This window comes from Prosopis cineraria, unplaced genomic scaffold (assembly GCF_029017545.1).
Source record: "Prosopis cineraria cultivar Desert tree isolate PC_DT_omini unplaced genomic scaffold, ASM2901754v1 PC5, whole genome shotgun sequence".
Taxonomy (NCBI): domain Eukaryota; kingdom Viridiplantae; phylum Streptophyta; class Magnoliopsida; order Fabales; family Fabaceae; genus Prosopis; species Prosopis cineraria.
This window is the reverse complement of record NW_026555336.1, coordinates 11,813,665-11,828,058: the sequence shown is the minus strand read 5'-3', so window position 1 is coordinate 11,828,058 and position 14,394 is coordinate 11,813,665. Positions and strand designations below refer to the sequence as shown.

The following is a 14,394-nucleotide window of genomic DNA, read 5'->3' as shown; positions in this document are numbered from 1 at the left end:
TTGAGCAATGTAAGTACTTCTCAAGCACTTGTCCCTTATTCTTGTACTTTTTGTGACTCACCTATGCATGTAGAAAGCAAATGTCCTATTAAGTTTGAACAAGTAAATGCTATCTACAATGGAAAACAATCCTATGGTGGGAGGCAAGGGCAAGGAGCTTATTCTAATACTTACAACCCTTCATGGAGAGACCATCCTAATTTCTCCTATTCAAATCCAAATGTGGCTTTACAAGACAATCAACAAAGAGGATCCTATCAAAACACCTTTGGCCGTGACCCTCCACCTCATTTGTCTCAAGGTAGCTCTTCTCAAAGCTACAATCCAAGTGGTAATTCTCTTACACCTTCTTCTAATTCTTATAGTGATAGGAGGCTTGTTCCAATTGAGAGTTCTTCTAATTCGAACTCTTCTAATGATGTGAATGTGTTACGTAAGCAGTTGATTGAAATGAACTCTTTGTATAAAAACATGTATGATGGCTTAGGGAACAAGGTAGAGAGTATGGGTAACAAGTGTGAGAACATGAACTCTAAAATTGATGCCCTTACTTCTCAAATGAATATGCTTGCTAACCAATTAAGTGCAGCCAATGCTCAAGCCTCTACATTACCATCCAACACCGTTGCTAATCCTAAAGCTAATCTTAATGCTATCACATTGAGGAGTGGCAAGGAGTTGGGAGAAAGAGTACAAGAAGACAAAAGACAAGGGAAGGCCGAGAAGCCCTCTTTAAATTCTTCAATTGATGTTAATGTTTCTAGTTTTTCTTTTGCTCCTAATGATGCATCTTTTTGTAGAGATGATGAGGATGAAAACATTGAGGAGATCATATGTGAGCAACCACCATCTAAGGTGGAAAAAGGGACTATGGCCGAGTTGTTTAGTAAGGAAAAAGAGGGAGAGGCCGAGCAAAGTGAAACAAGAAAGGAGAGTTCAAGGAAGGAAGAAGGAAAGCAAAGTCAAGAGATTATGAAGAAGCTTCCTTTTCCACAAGCACAAGTGGTCCCTAAGCAAGTAAAGGGACAATTTGATCAAGAGGTATATGATTTCTTCCACAAGATTCATGTTAATGTACCCTTGATGGATGTAGTTAAGAACTTTCCTAAGTATGCCAAATTTTTGAAAGATTGTTGTACAAATAAAAGAAAATTTAGGCCTAATGCAAGGGTACAATTACCCTCATCTGTGAGTGCTATCATGAAGCCTCAACTCCCTATAAAATGTGAAGACCCCGGTTCCTTCACAATTCCATGCAAGATTGGCAACACACATTTTTCTCATGCATTGATAGACTTAGGTGCAGCCATTAATGTTATGCCTCTTTCAATTTATCATGCCTTGAGTCTTGATTGCATGCATAAGACACCTATGATATGCCAATTAGCGGATAGAAGTGTTAGAAGACCACATGGAGTAGTAGAAGACTTGTTGGTTTGTGTTAAAGGTCTATTATTTCCTGTGGATTTCTATGTGCTTGATATGTCAAAAGAAGGGAGTGGGGATGATATTTTGATTTTAGGAAGGCCATTTATGAGGACTGCCCGTACATTGATTGACATGGAAAAAGGTAGTTTGATTTTGAAATGTGGAGAGGATCATGTTATTTTTAATATATATGAAGCAATGAAACATCCTTTTGAGGATTATTCTTTGTTAGGTGTAAGTTCCATTGAGTTATTGCTTCATGATGCTTGTGAGTCTCACATGCTTGATTCTTTCTCACATGTTGATGATGATTTGTCTCTTGTTACTACTACATGTATTGATGGATGTAGTTGTCCTATTTGTTTAGAGATTGATGCATGCTTGAATGATGCAACTACTTCTTCTCATGATTTGTTTAAAATATCTCCTATGCTTGATCTTGAAATGCTTGAGAAGGGTATATCTTCTTGTGTTGTAGGTACTAAAGCCATTAAGGCCGAATCTATGAGTTTTTCTCCACTCGAGCTTGATGTTCTTAGGATTCCCAAGCTATTGGAGGAAAATTCTACACTTTCACATGTCGAGGCCGTGGCTCAAGTCCAAGCACTTGAGGACAAGTTGCAAGAAAAGGGGGAGGCTGTAAAGAAAGAAGAGGAGAAATCAAAAACAAGTGACAAGCCTAAAAGACAAGATAGTACCATGGAATATTCCACCAAATTAGACTTGAAGAAGCTCATTCCCTCTTGTGTAGAGCCACCTACCTTGGAGTTGAAGCCTTTACCATCCAATCTCAAGTATGCATATCTCATTGAGAATGAGAAGCTTCCGGTAATAATTTCTAACTCTTTATCTCTTGAGGAAGAAAATGCATTACTTGATGTGTTGAGAAAGAACATACATGCTATTGGTTGGACTTTGGCTGACATTCCTGGTATTGACCCTATTGTGTGCACACATAAAATTTTTCTTGAGGACAATGCTAAGCCCATTAGGCAACCACAAAGGAGACTTAACCCATTGATTTTAGATGTGGTAAAGAAAGAGGTTGTTAAGCTACTTAGTGCTGGGATCATCTATCCTATAGCTGACAGTGAGTGGGTGTCTCCAACCCAAGTTGTACCTAAGAAAGGGGGGATTACTGTGGTAAAAAATGAGAAAGGAGAGCTTGTTCCAACTAGAGTTCAAAATGCTTGGAGAGTGTGCATAGACTATAGGAAGCTCAATAATGTGACTAGGAAGGACCATTTTCCTTTGCCTTTTATTGATCAAATGCTTGAGAGATTGGCTTCCAAGTCCCATTATTGCTTCCTAGATGGGTTTAGTGGGTATTTTCAGATTCCTATAGCTCCTAGTGACCAAGATAAGACTACCTTTACATGCCCCTTTGGTACATTTGCCTATAGGAGGATGCCTTTTGGTCTTTGCAATGCACCTGGTACTTTTCAAAGATGCATGATGTCCATATTTTGTGATTTTATTGAACATTGCATGGAAGTCTTTATGGATGATTTTACTGTGTATGGTGAGTCCTTTGATTCATGCTTGCATTCTTTAGATAAAGTGCTTGGTAGGTGCATTGAAAAGAAGCTTGTGCTTAACTTTGAAAAATGCCATTTCATGGTAGATAAAGGAATTGTTTTAGGCCATTTGATTTCTTCCAATGGCATAGAGGTGGATAAGGCCAAAGTAGATGTGATTGCTTCTTTGCCATATCCTGTTTGTTTGAAAGATTTGAGATCATTTTTGGGACATGCAGGCTTTTATAGGAGATTTATAAAGGGGTTTAGTGAAATTGCTTTGCCTATGTCTAAACTCTTACAAAAAGATGTTGATTTTGTTTTTGATGATGCTTGCAAAAGGAGTTTTGACACTTTGAAAAGCATGCTCATTTCCCCTCCCATTCTTAAAGCCCCAAATTGGTCTTTACCTTTTGAGTTGTCATGTGATGCTTCTAATTTTGCTGTGGGAGCTATGCTTGGTCAAAGAGAGGGCAAGTTATCATATGTGATTGCTTATGCATCTAGGACCCTAGATTCAGCTCAGGTTAATTACACCACAACTGAGAAAGAGTTGTTTGCTATTGTTTTTGCACTTGATAAATTTAGATCATATCTTCTTAACTCTAAAGTTGTTGTGTACACTGACCATGCTGCTGTGAGGTACTTGTTTAAGAAGACAGATTCTAAGCCTCGCTTGATTCGATGGGTGATCTTAATGCAAGAATTTGATGTGGAGATAAGGGATAGGAGTGGTTCTACCAATCAAGTAGCGGATCATTTGTCTAGACTACCTCATTTAAAAGCTACTATGGTAAACTCTAACCCTACTATTCCTTGTGATTCATTTCCTGATGAGGCATTGTGTGCCATTTCATCTAAGCCTCCATGGTATGCCTCTTTTGCTAACTATATTGAGTGTAGAGTCTTGCCTCCTTGTGCTTCACGTTTTGCCATTGAAAAATTGAAAAGAGAGTCTAGATTTTACATTTGGGAACCACCTTTGATGTGGAAGATTTGTAGTGATAAAGTGATTAGGAGGTGTGTTGATGATGTTGATGTGCCTTCTGTTCTTGAATTTTGTCACTCTCATGCATGTGGTGGTCATTTTAGCTCAAATAAGACAGCTAGGAAGGTTTTAGATTGTGGATTGTATTGGCCTAGCTTGTTTAAAGACTCTTATGAATTTTGTAAAGCATGCTTGAAATGTCAAAAGGTTAGTAGTTGGGGTAAGAGACATGAAATGCCTCAACAACCCATTTTATTTTGTGAGATTTTTGATGTTTGGGGCATTGACTTCATGGGTCCCTTTCCACCATCCTTTAGTTTTGAGTACATATTACTTGGTGTTGATTATGTTTCAAAGTGGATTGAAGCCATTCCTACTAGAACTTGTGATGCTAAGATTGTTTTGAAGTTTCTCAAATCTAATATTTTTTGTAGGTATGGAGTTCCTAAGGCCTTGGTAAGTGACCAAGGATCCCACTTTTGCAATAAGATGATGAAGGCTCTCTTGGCTAAATATGGAGTGCATCACAAAATCTCTACACCATATCATCCCCAAACTAATGGCCAAGCCGAAGTATCAAATAGAGAAGTCAAGAAAATCCTAACCAAGGTGGTGAACACAAATAGGAAGGATTGGTCTTTACACTTGGAGGATGCTTTGTGGGCTTATCGGACCGCTTATAAGACTCCCATTGGCATGTCTCCTTTTCGATTGGTGTATGGAAAGGCTTGCCACCTCCCTGTGGAGATAGAGCATAGGGCCTATTGGGCCATCAAGAAACTAAACTTGGATTTCCATCTTTCGGCTAAGGAGAGATTTCTTCAAATGCAAGAACTTGAGGAGCTTAGGTTGGATGCCTATGAGTCTTCTAGAATCTATAAGGAGAAAACAAGGATCCTTCATGACAAGCTAATCTTGAGGAAAAAGTTCCAAGAAGGAGATCAAGTCCTCTTGTTCCAAACAAGGTTTATTCATAAGCATGCCAAGTTGAAGTCTAAGTGGGAGGGACCATATTTAGTGACTAAGGTGTTTCCCTATGGGGTTTTGCAACTCTTGAATAAAGCCACGGGTTCCACTATGCAAATCAATGGTCACCTATGCAAGCTCTACAAAGATGCCAAATCACTTCAAAAGGAGGAGGACTTCTCTCAACATGTTTTTGAACCACCATGATAAGGTTGTATCTCTCTAACCTTGAGCTTTTACCTTCCTTTAATTGATATATTTAATGATAGGTATAGTTCAAGTGTGGGGGAGATGAACCTAGTAGGAAAATTAGAGTTTATTTGCTTTATTTGACTTCTTTGTTTTGTGTTTTAGTTTGAAAAAAAAAAAATCTGCACCACACTTTTATTATGCATTCATTATTGATCTCACTTTATTTTATCACTAGTCTATACATACATTGAGGACAATGCATGATTTAAGTGTGGGGGAGAGAAATAAACATTTTGTTTTGTTTGTTTGGTTTTGTTTGGTTTTGCAAAAAAAAAATTCAAAAAAAAATTTTTTTCTTTGTTTTGTTTTGTTTGAGGTTACTTAATTACCTAGCTCTTGAATGGATATTTTGATTCTTGAGATGTGGTAATTTTTAGGATTGAATAGGTGTGAAGTGAACATTCTTTTACCTTGAATTAATGGATTAGAGTGGCATATTACCCATTCATGGAAGAGGCTAAACACTCATGTGTGATTAATTCCTTAGTGATGTTACCCTCTAGAATTTGTTTCACTTCTTAATTAAGACCATATATCTTGCACTTGTTTGATAGGAGATGAGAGATGGCATTCATAAAAAATAGCCAAGAGCCAAATAGCCAACCTATTATTATTTATTATCCTTTGTTAGCCACTTTGAGCCTTTGGTTTGATTCCTAAAAAAAAAAATATTCACCCTATTTTTCCCCAAGGAATGCATGTTACACTTTTATATGTCTTTTTAATATTCATTGCATGTCCTAGATCAAATGAGTGGATGCCTATTATCATTTCTCTATCCATTACTTCTATTGTTTTCAAAGAGTTAGGGGCAACCAAAAAAAAAAACAACAAAGATAGATTTGAAAAAAAAAATATAGTCAAAAAGAAAAGAAATAAAGTTGGTAGAAAAAAAAAAGAAGAAAAAAAAAAGAAAAGAAAGAAAAAAAAATAAAAAAATAAAAAGTTGCCTAGCTCATCCATTCCATTTGTTTTATTATTTCTTATCATTTCTTTCCATCATCATTGTGTTAATGTGTTCACTCAATTGAGTTAGGTTATGCTTTGCATATTAAGGGGATATATCTTGATTTAGCATTATTTTGATGCTAACCCTATTTTTTTTATATACATGCATTTCTTAGACATCCTTTCATTACCTATATCACAACCTAATAAAGTCCATTTGATTCTTGATTGCAAGTGCTATTTAGTGATGGAGAAGTAGAAGGGTTACAAATTCATAGTAGGGTTTATCCTAAGAAATTTTGAGTGAAATTTAATACCTTATACACTTTGAGTGATGAGAGCAAACACTTAACCTAGAGAGGCTTACTCTTTGACATTGATTCTTGGTAAGGGTTTGTTTGTGATGTGCATAATTCTTTCGTAATTATTGCCACATTGATTGATAATTTGTAGAAGTTCATGAGCTAGTATTTTAGTGACTTGAAATAATATTTTTCTCTTATTTCTTGTCTTATAGTTTCTTTTGGGACCTTTTTCACTTGATTTTGCCCGGAGTGCAAAAGCTAACTGTGGGGGAATTGATAGAACACATTTGTTACCCACTTTTATTTGTCAATTAGGACCATTTTATTAATGATTTATCACCTTCAAGTGCACACATTGCATTAGATTTGGAACTTTGCCTAAGTTTCTAATATCAGTGCACTAGGGGCATTTTGGTCCAAAAAATGAACTTTTGAGAAAATGTACAAGAAAAATTGACAAAGTGCATTTTATGTCCAGTTGATGAATGGTGAAATTATATTTTTAAAATTCATTTTAGTTTGGGAGTAATTAAATAAAAAAGTCAACACTTTCTTAAGTGTCTTAGTTTGTCCTAGTTTTTGGTTTGCCTTTGTGTGAAAATTTTTATATAATTTTGTGCAGCCTAAAACTTGGTTAATTTAATAAATTCTCCCTTCTAATTATGAATTTAATTCTGGACATGAATTAGATTTTATTATATCATATGCTATTTAATTGAATTATGTGATTTATGTGACATAGGTGGCATGTGACTTGTGCATCAATTGGGCAATTGAGGTCAACACTCCTTGAGGACAATGGCTGATGGTTTGCACGTGAATTATGATTATTTTGAGGGATTAGATCAGCTAAAATGATGTGGATGACACATGGGAAATTAGGCACACATTGGAATCATTTACAAACCAATAGGAAGTTGCCACCTTGCAAGTGTGACAAGGCTCCCATTTACATTTTAATTTCTTTTTCCTTATTTTAATTAAGCTTCAGCTGATGGGAGACACCAAGGAGCACGCCATTTTAAGTCTCAAATGGGATCCAACACATATCTCATTCATCTTCCACATTCTCTCTCTCTTGTTCATAGTGTTCTTCATTTTCTCTCTTTTGTTCTTCATTTTCCAGCACCCTAACCTCCATTTTAGCCACCAAACCTCCCCAAAACTCATACCATTCTTCTCCTTTCTTCATTTTCGTTCCATCCCTTCTATTTTCACAAGGATTGAAGCTCATTTTCATCATTCAAGAGCTATGGAGTTTGGCCTTCACAAGCAATCACTTGGGTTCTTGAAGATGAAGATTGGCTAAGTTTCTTTGTGGAATCCTAGAGAGATGAAGATGGAGGATGAGTCTTGAGCTTCAAATTGGCTAAGTTCTTTTGTTTCCTATCCTCTTCTCTTTTTACTAGATGGTTAGATTCCTTAATCTAGGGTTTAATCATCTTAGCTTATAAATTCTAATTTGAATTTGATGTTGATGTAAAGAGAGAGGATTGTTTCATTTAATTTCTTCCTTGGACAGCCATGACTGAATTTTGCCACTCTTTGTTTGGCACATAATCTTGTGTTTTTCAATTAGTGAATTTCTTGTGTTAATATTGCATAATCTTGTGGTGTTAATGCTTGTGTTGTTGAGTAGCTTGACATAATCTTGTGGTTGCTCAATTTATGTGTTTGACCATGGCTGTTGAGAGAGGATTTTGAGTGAATCACTTGGCTAATGTCTTCACCAATTGATTAATTAAACTAGGGACTTTAATCTAAGACCTAGGGAGGTTAGCTAATTAGGTTAATTGGCTTAGGATAATTTTCTTAAGTCATGACAGCTTTAGTCAAGAGGAAAGGGAAGCTAAACTTAGCCTAATCATGAGAAGATAATGAGTCCAAAATCAACTAATCTCTAGGGTTCCATTATTGTAAAAAGGGAAGTTCATTTCACTCACTTTCACTAGCATTTTAATTACTTGCATATTAGGTAATTAGTTTAGATAATTAGCTAGATAACTAAATTCCTACAAACTTTGGTTGATTTATTTCACTAGATAACTTTCAATTAGACTTAAAACCATTCCTTGGGAGATGACCTAGGGTTGGCCCTATATTGCATTAGGGTTAGCTTTAGTATAATTTTGAGGATAAGCGACTAATTTCCTATCAGCAGGGTAAGGGAAGAGAGTTTGGACTAGCTTGAGTTGTGAAGCCGTGTACACTCAAAGTTGTGTAATGAACTGAATTAAGAATTTATGCATATATTTATATATGAGTTTTCATATGGTTGCATGCATGTTTTGAGTAATGGATTTGTGAAATTGTAGCCTGATTGTGTATGTTTGTGGTGATTTGAATTTAGGGGCTATGATTTGGTCATGTTTATTGTGATTGATGGTGAATCTTATGCCCAAGTAAGAAATTATAATGAAACGAGTAATTTGAGGCTAAGATTGTAATGTGAATGTGAATGTATATGAATGTGATTAGAAATATTCAAGTAGGCTAAGTTATGCCAAAAAATGGCAAGTCATGCAAGTTTGTGAAAATGTGAAAATTGGCCATAAAAGGGTCAAACTTCAATATATGTGTATGATTGTGATAGATTGAGGTCAATCAGGTGTATTAGATCCTTTTGGACTTGATTCAAGGCCTAAACTGGTATAATGAGAGAAAGGGATCGATTTGAGTGCTTAGGTGTGCAAATTTTTTCGAAAAAGTGACTTTTTACACTTGGGTGTTGAAAATTTGATCAGATTGTTAGATTGTGTCCAAACTTATCTCATTAACTAGCTTACAAGCTAAGTTTTATGTGGGCATTTGAATTACTCCGATCGAACATCATATATGAAAATGGTGCACGCCAGAAGTTCATCATTTTTGTTGTCAAAATGATAGCAGAATTTCGAACAAGTGCGCCACGGCGCATGGTGACACATGCCACGGCACGTGACACAAAACAAGCTGAGCATGTGGCTTTGTGCCACATGTCGTGGTGCACGTATTGCATGCCGTGGCACACGGATCAAATCCCAACTTTATTTTGTGATGAAAGGCATGTAATTGAGAAGGGAATGCGTATGGGTTTTGTCTACTATGTGTTAAATGAGTATATGACTTTCTTCTGCTGTGTATGATTTTATAAAATATATCTTTAGTCAAAGCTTTTCAAATGAGATTTAATTATTGTAATTGACGTGTTAATGTGGTAACACTGTTAGTCTTTTCCTATATGGAGGATATAGAAGGAGGTTACACAATGCACACTAGAAGTTGGACTTCCTGAGCTGTCATGACCCCTTGTGTTGTTATGACTACATTGTGCACTATGGCACATGACAAAGAGGGGAGCTTCTCCCTCTGTGTTATCCATTGTGATAGACAGGTCAAAACCTTAGAAAAAATTGCTATTTGCCCCAGTTCTAATTTATTGTCCCTAATTTAGTCCTTCTACTTCCTGATTATGTTTAACTCTAATTTTAAACTTATGTTGAGCTCAACTAATGCTTTCAAATGTTTCTTGGGATCCCAATTTTTTTAAAATATATTTTCTTTATTTCTCATGATTGGATTGAAGGTGTGTTGTTGTCTTAGTAATGCAAAGACGGGCATTATACCTAATAGGTGGCTTGTATTGGCTTGGGATAGTCTACCATTGGCTGGTTGATCTAGCACTAAGTAAGGGAACTAGCTTGAGGACAAAGAGGGGAAATAAGGGTGATTGTTTGTCATGTAATATAGTATCTCTTATATCTATTTAAAATGTATTATTTTTTTTTTCATTTAGCAAACTCACATATAAAATGGTTTGCATATATTATGATAAATTAGCATTAGTTATTGAAACTTTTGAATTTCATCCATGTGGTTGACAATTTTTAGAAGAGCCAAGTGTAGTATGCAAAGAAGCCTTGAGGCTTGGTAGTGCGGATACACTACCTTTTGGGTATTGATTTATAATTTTAATGATATGAAATGTTGCCAATGCTAAGACTTTTGTTATTTGATAATTATGTAAATTCATTGTGGTGATCATACCTTTCAAACTATTACTATTGTGGTATACTTTTGCATGATTGTAAATTGTGAATTATGATTTATGTGGGATGGTTTGAAATGGCATCATTATAGAGCCATATGTTTACCTTGTTTTGAAAGTGATTAAATTATCTATTTTGGTTGATGGCTTTGGTAAGCATTTGCTGGGAGCATATATAAGGTTGGGAAAAATGACATTTTGGCCTAATGACATGTGGGAGGATAAACTTTTAATTGAGATACTGTGTTGCATAAACTATCAAGACCAACTATTAAATGATATTATATTAAGTTTCTTTTATATATATTGTGTTGAGTGGCTATAACCTAATTATAATTTTAATTGTGCATAAGTAGCAAAAGGAATGATTATACATTAATTGGAATGTTTGTAAAATAGTCAAAAATTTTTAAATGCATAACAACTTGTAAATTCCTATTTATTTTTGTCTCCTATGGTTTTAACTTATATGAAATCATATGAGCTTTTCACATTTATTTTTGTTTTTGAATGCTTGAGATCTCAAATTTTAAAATTGACTATTTAATAAGTTAAATTTTATTTACTATGGTCGTTTTTATTTATTTAGTTTTTGCTTTCTATCATAGTAGAATCTTTTCTACCATGATAATTGTTTAAAAAGGAAAGTGATTTCAATTTTTTTCCTACCATGATCATTTTTAAAAAGGTAGAAAGTAGACAAATCCATTATCTTATCGCTATTAGTTTTTTTTAAAAAATAAATAAAGATTTTTTAATTAATATTTTTTTAATAATATTGCTTACTCCCTCGGTTTTATTAACGGGACACTTTTTCATCAGAACTAAAGAGGTGTGCAGAAAACATATTAATATGTTTAAAAACTAACAAAATTTTCAAATTTACATAATTATTGCATGAATAAGAAGATGATGTGCACAATAGAAAAACATCAAACAAATATATTGAATGAGAGAAAAATAAAAAGATGTGTAATAAATAGTTCAAAAAAATTAATATGCAGTTCCTTACATTTTTTATTAACTTTGAACTAAGTTCTTATAATTTATTTTATTTGAATTGGATCAATATCATAGTTTGATCTGTAACATATGTTAATCTCTAAATATTAAAACCTTAATTTTTTTCTTGAAAAAATGAAATTATGAACTTTTATATTTTTATTAGAAGAGTATATAACTTTAAAATTAATTAAATAATTTTTATAATTAAAAATTTATACAATTAAGTTATGTTTTCTAAATAATTTATATACATATATATAGAACTTTATAAGAATTAATAAAAATTTAAGCATTAAATTAAATCAAATTTTCTATAAAATTCAATTTTTTTGTTTAAGGGAAAATTAATTATTCATTAATACTTTTAATTGTCAATGATTAGCATGTCTAATATACCAAATTATAATATTAAAATAAAATAAAATAAAATAAATTATAGGGACCTAATTTAAAATTAAAAAACTATAAAGACCTGCAAATTAATTTTTGTTATCAAAAATAGTTTATTTGGTGCCCTTAAAAAAGGATTAATATTTTACCCCTAAGATACTAATGAATATAAGATTGGAGGGAGAGGGAGTTTTGCATAAGCTTAAATTTTTTTTAGATAGAGTTTGAATTAATGGATTTAAATTTAAATTTTAAATTTTAAATATTTTATTTATACTCTCATTTAAAATTTATATATTTAAAATAATTTTTTTTTGAATAATGTAATTTTTTTTTAAAATAAAAGAAAGAAAAGCTAAAATTTGAAGAAAAAAAGGAAGATTGAGAAGTGAGAGTAACAGAGACAATGAAAGTGAAAACGTAAAGGAAATGTAATGGTCAGAGCAGCTATAATTTTAAATACCTAAAATTTTAAAAAAATTATAATAGAATTTAAAATTGTAAAACAATTATTATTGCATCACAATATCACGTGACGATCGTCATGACTATGCAACTAGAATCAATCAGTATAGAACACGTGGGTCAAATTAAAAAATCAACAATGGGACCAAATTCAAAGAATACTGGTACAGTGGAACTCAGCTGGCAGTCGCAAAAGCAAGTGGTAACTGCGGAGGCTAACTGTCAACAATCCAACCATTTCCGTGTCCGTGTCCATGTCGTGGCCAAACCCAGAAGTGGGCCCCACTGATCTCTACCTTAACGCAAACTATGAAAAACTCCTCACTTCCCTCCCACTCTCTCGACCACCACCGCAACTCAACCCTCACCTGCTCATTACTTTCTCACATCTTATCCAAATCTGATGGATTTTTTCAGACAAGACACATCCGATGCTTCTTCTTCAGAGGGAAGCTCGTTGAGCGGCGACGAGCAGATGTTGTTATTGGCGTCGGAGAGACCCAAGAAGCGAGCGGGACGGAGGGTTTTCAGGGAGACGAGGCATTCCGTGTACAGAGGAGTGCGACGGAGGCACAACGACAAGTGGGTTTGCGAGGTTCGTGTGCCGAATGATAAGACGAGGATTCGGCTTGGAACATATTCCACGGCGGAGATGGTCGCTCGTGCTCATGACGTGGCGGCGCTAGCTCTTCGTGGGAAGTCGGCTTGCCTTAATTTCGCCGACTGGTCTTGGCGTTTGCCTCTGCCAGAATCAACCAATGCGGCGGAGATTAGGCGAGTGGCCGCTCTCACTGCTCAGGAATTCGGTCGGAGTAGTAGTGCTGATGATGTTGAATTTTGCATCAGTTGCAGCAGTGCGACGGTTGACGACGAAACCATCGTAGATGCGTCGCCGTGGAATGCCATGCAGGATTACTGTGAAGAAGAAGCGATATACATGCATCAAACTCCGGCGGCGTCAACGGAGTTTGACGAGCTCCGTCATTTGTTGATGAGCATGGCGGAGTAGCCTCTCCGATCGCCACCCTCTTTTAGACCATATGGTTGGAGCTGGAATGACGTGGAGATTGAAACTGAGGTCTCACTGTGGCAGTATTGAGAGCTCGAGGCGTTGCTCGTTCGACTTACTGTAACATGTTAGCTTGTGACACGCGCATACATGTCTCTTGATTTTCATTATTATCTTGATTTTTCTTTTTTTAAAAAGGGACAAAAGTTATTTGTTTTTTACTCCCTAGTGACGAACTCACAAAAATTAATTTGGGGCGACAAAATTTGCACATAAGATCATTAAGGTTGTCGAATTGGAGAGTTTAAGTAAATTCATTACAGAGATATAAATTTAAAACATAAACTCATAAAAATTTATATCTATTAATAAATAGTCTTTGAAAGTATATAATAAAATAATTAAAATATAAAATATTATCATAATTTAATTTAAATATATTTTAAATATATATTCCTGAAATTAAATTCATCTACATTTATAGATTATTATACTCAATACAAATATTTCAAAATATATAGGGCAACTTCTTTTTTTTGTATTTTTCTTGTTTTTTAATATTATTTTTTGTTTTTATTTTTTCATTAAACCGGTTCTATAGTTTCTTTGAATCAAGTTTTACATAGTATATACCTATCTGCTCAATGAGTTTATGAGTAGATTTACATGATTTTATGAGCTAAAAATGTAAAAATGATAAACTCAAAAAGTTAACTCATGAGTTTAATCAAATTTTATGTAGTCCAAGTTCATGAGTGAGTTAATACAATTTTGGAAGTTAGCTAGCAATATAAAAGCGATTAACTTGAAGAGTCAATTTGAAAATTTGACAATAATGCATAAGATAAACATCAATATCATTAGTAAATTAATTATAATTTTTATTAAATGTAAAATTTATTAAAATTAAATGCTAATATAGAACTATACATAAAATATAACATTATAATAACATAATATATATATATATATATATATTTGATTTCTGTTCTTTATTTAACTAATAAAACTTAATTTTTTTAAGTTTTGACCAATAAAAGTGGGTTCAATTGATGATTTAGCCCATAATCTGATTTGACTTACCTCAATTTTTT

At 34.1% G+C, this 14,394-nt stretch overlaps 2 protein-coding genes across 2 annotated transcripts; both read left to right on the top strand.

Moving 5' to 3' along the window:
• The first annotated feature begins 1,740 nt into the window (after positions 1-1,740).
• LOC129310609 (uncharacterized) lies at positions 1,741-4,500 on the top strand. The gene is made up of 2 exons (XM_054952503.1): positions 1,741-2,256; positions 4,368-4,500. The coding sequence occupies exons 1-2, from the start codon at positions 1,858-1,860 to the stop codon at positions 4,380-4,382; spliced, it is 414 nt and encodes a 137-aa protein (XP_054808478.1). The 5' UTR covers positions 1,741-1,857; the 3' UTR covers positions 4,383-4,500.
• An 8,005-nt stretch (positions 4,501-12,505) lies between these two features.
• Positions 12,506-13,896, top strand: LOC129312011 (dehydration-responsive element-binding protein 1A-like). The gene has a single exon (XM_054954548.1). It carries the CDS (start codon positions 12,695-12,697, stop codon positions 13,298-13,300), a length of 606 nt encoding a protein of 201 aa, XP_054810523.1. The 5' UTR covers positions 12,506-12,694; the 3' UTR covers positions 13,301-13,896.
• The last annotated feature ends 498 nt before the right edge of the window (positions 13,897-14,394 follow it).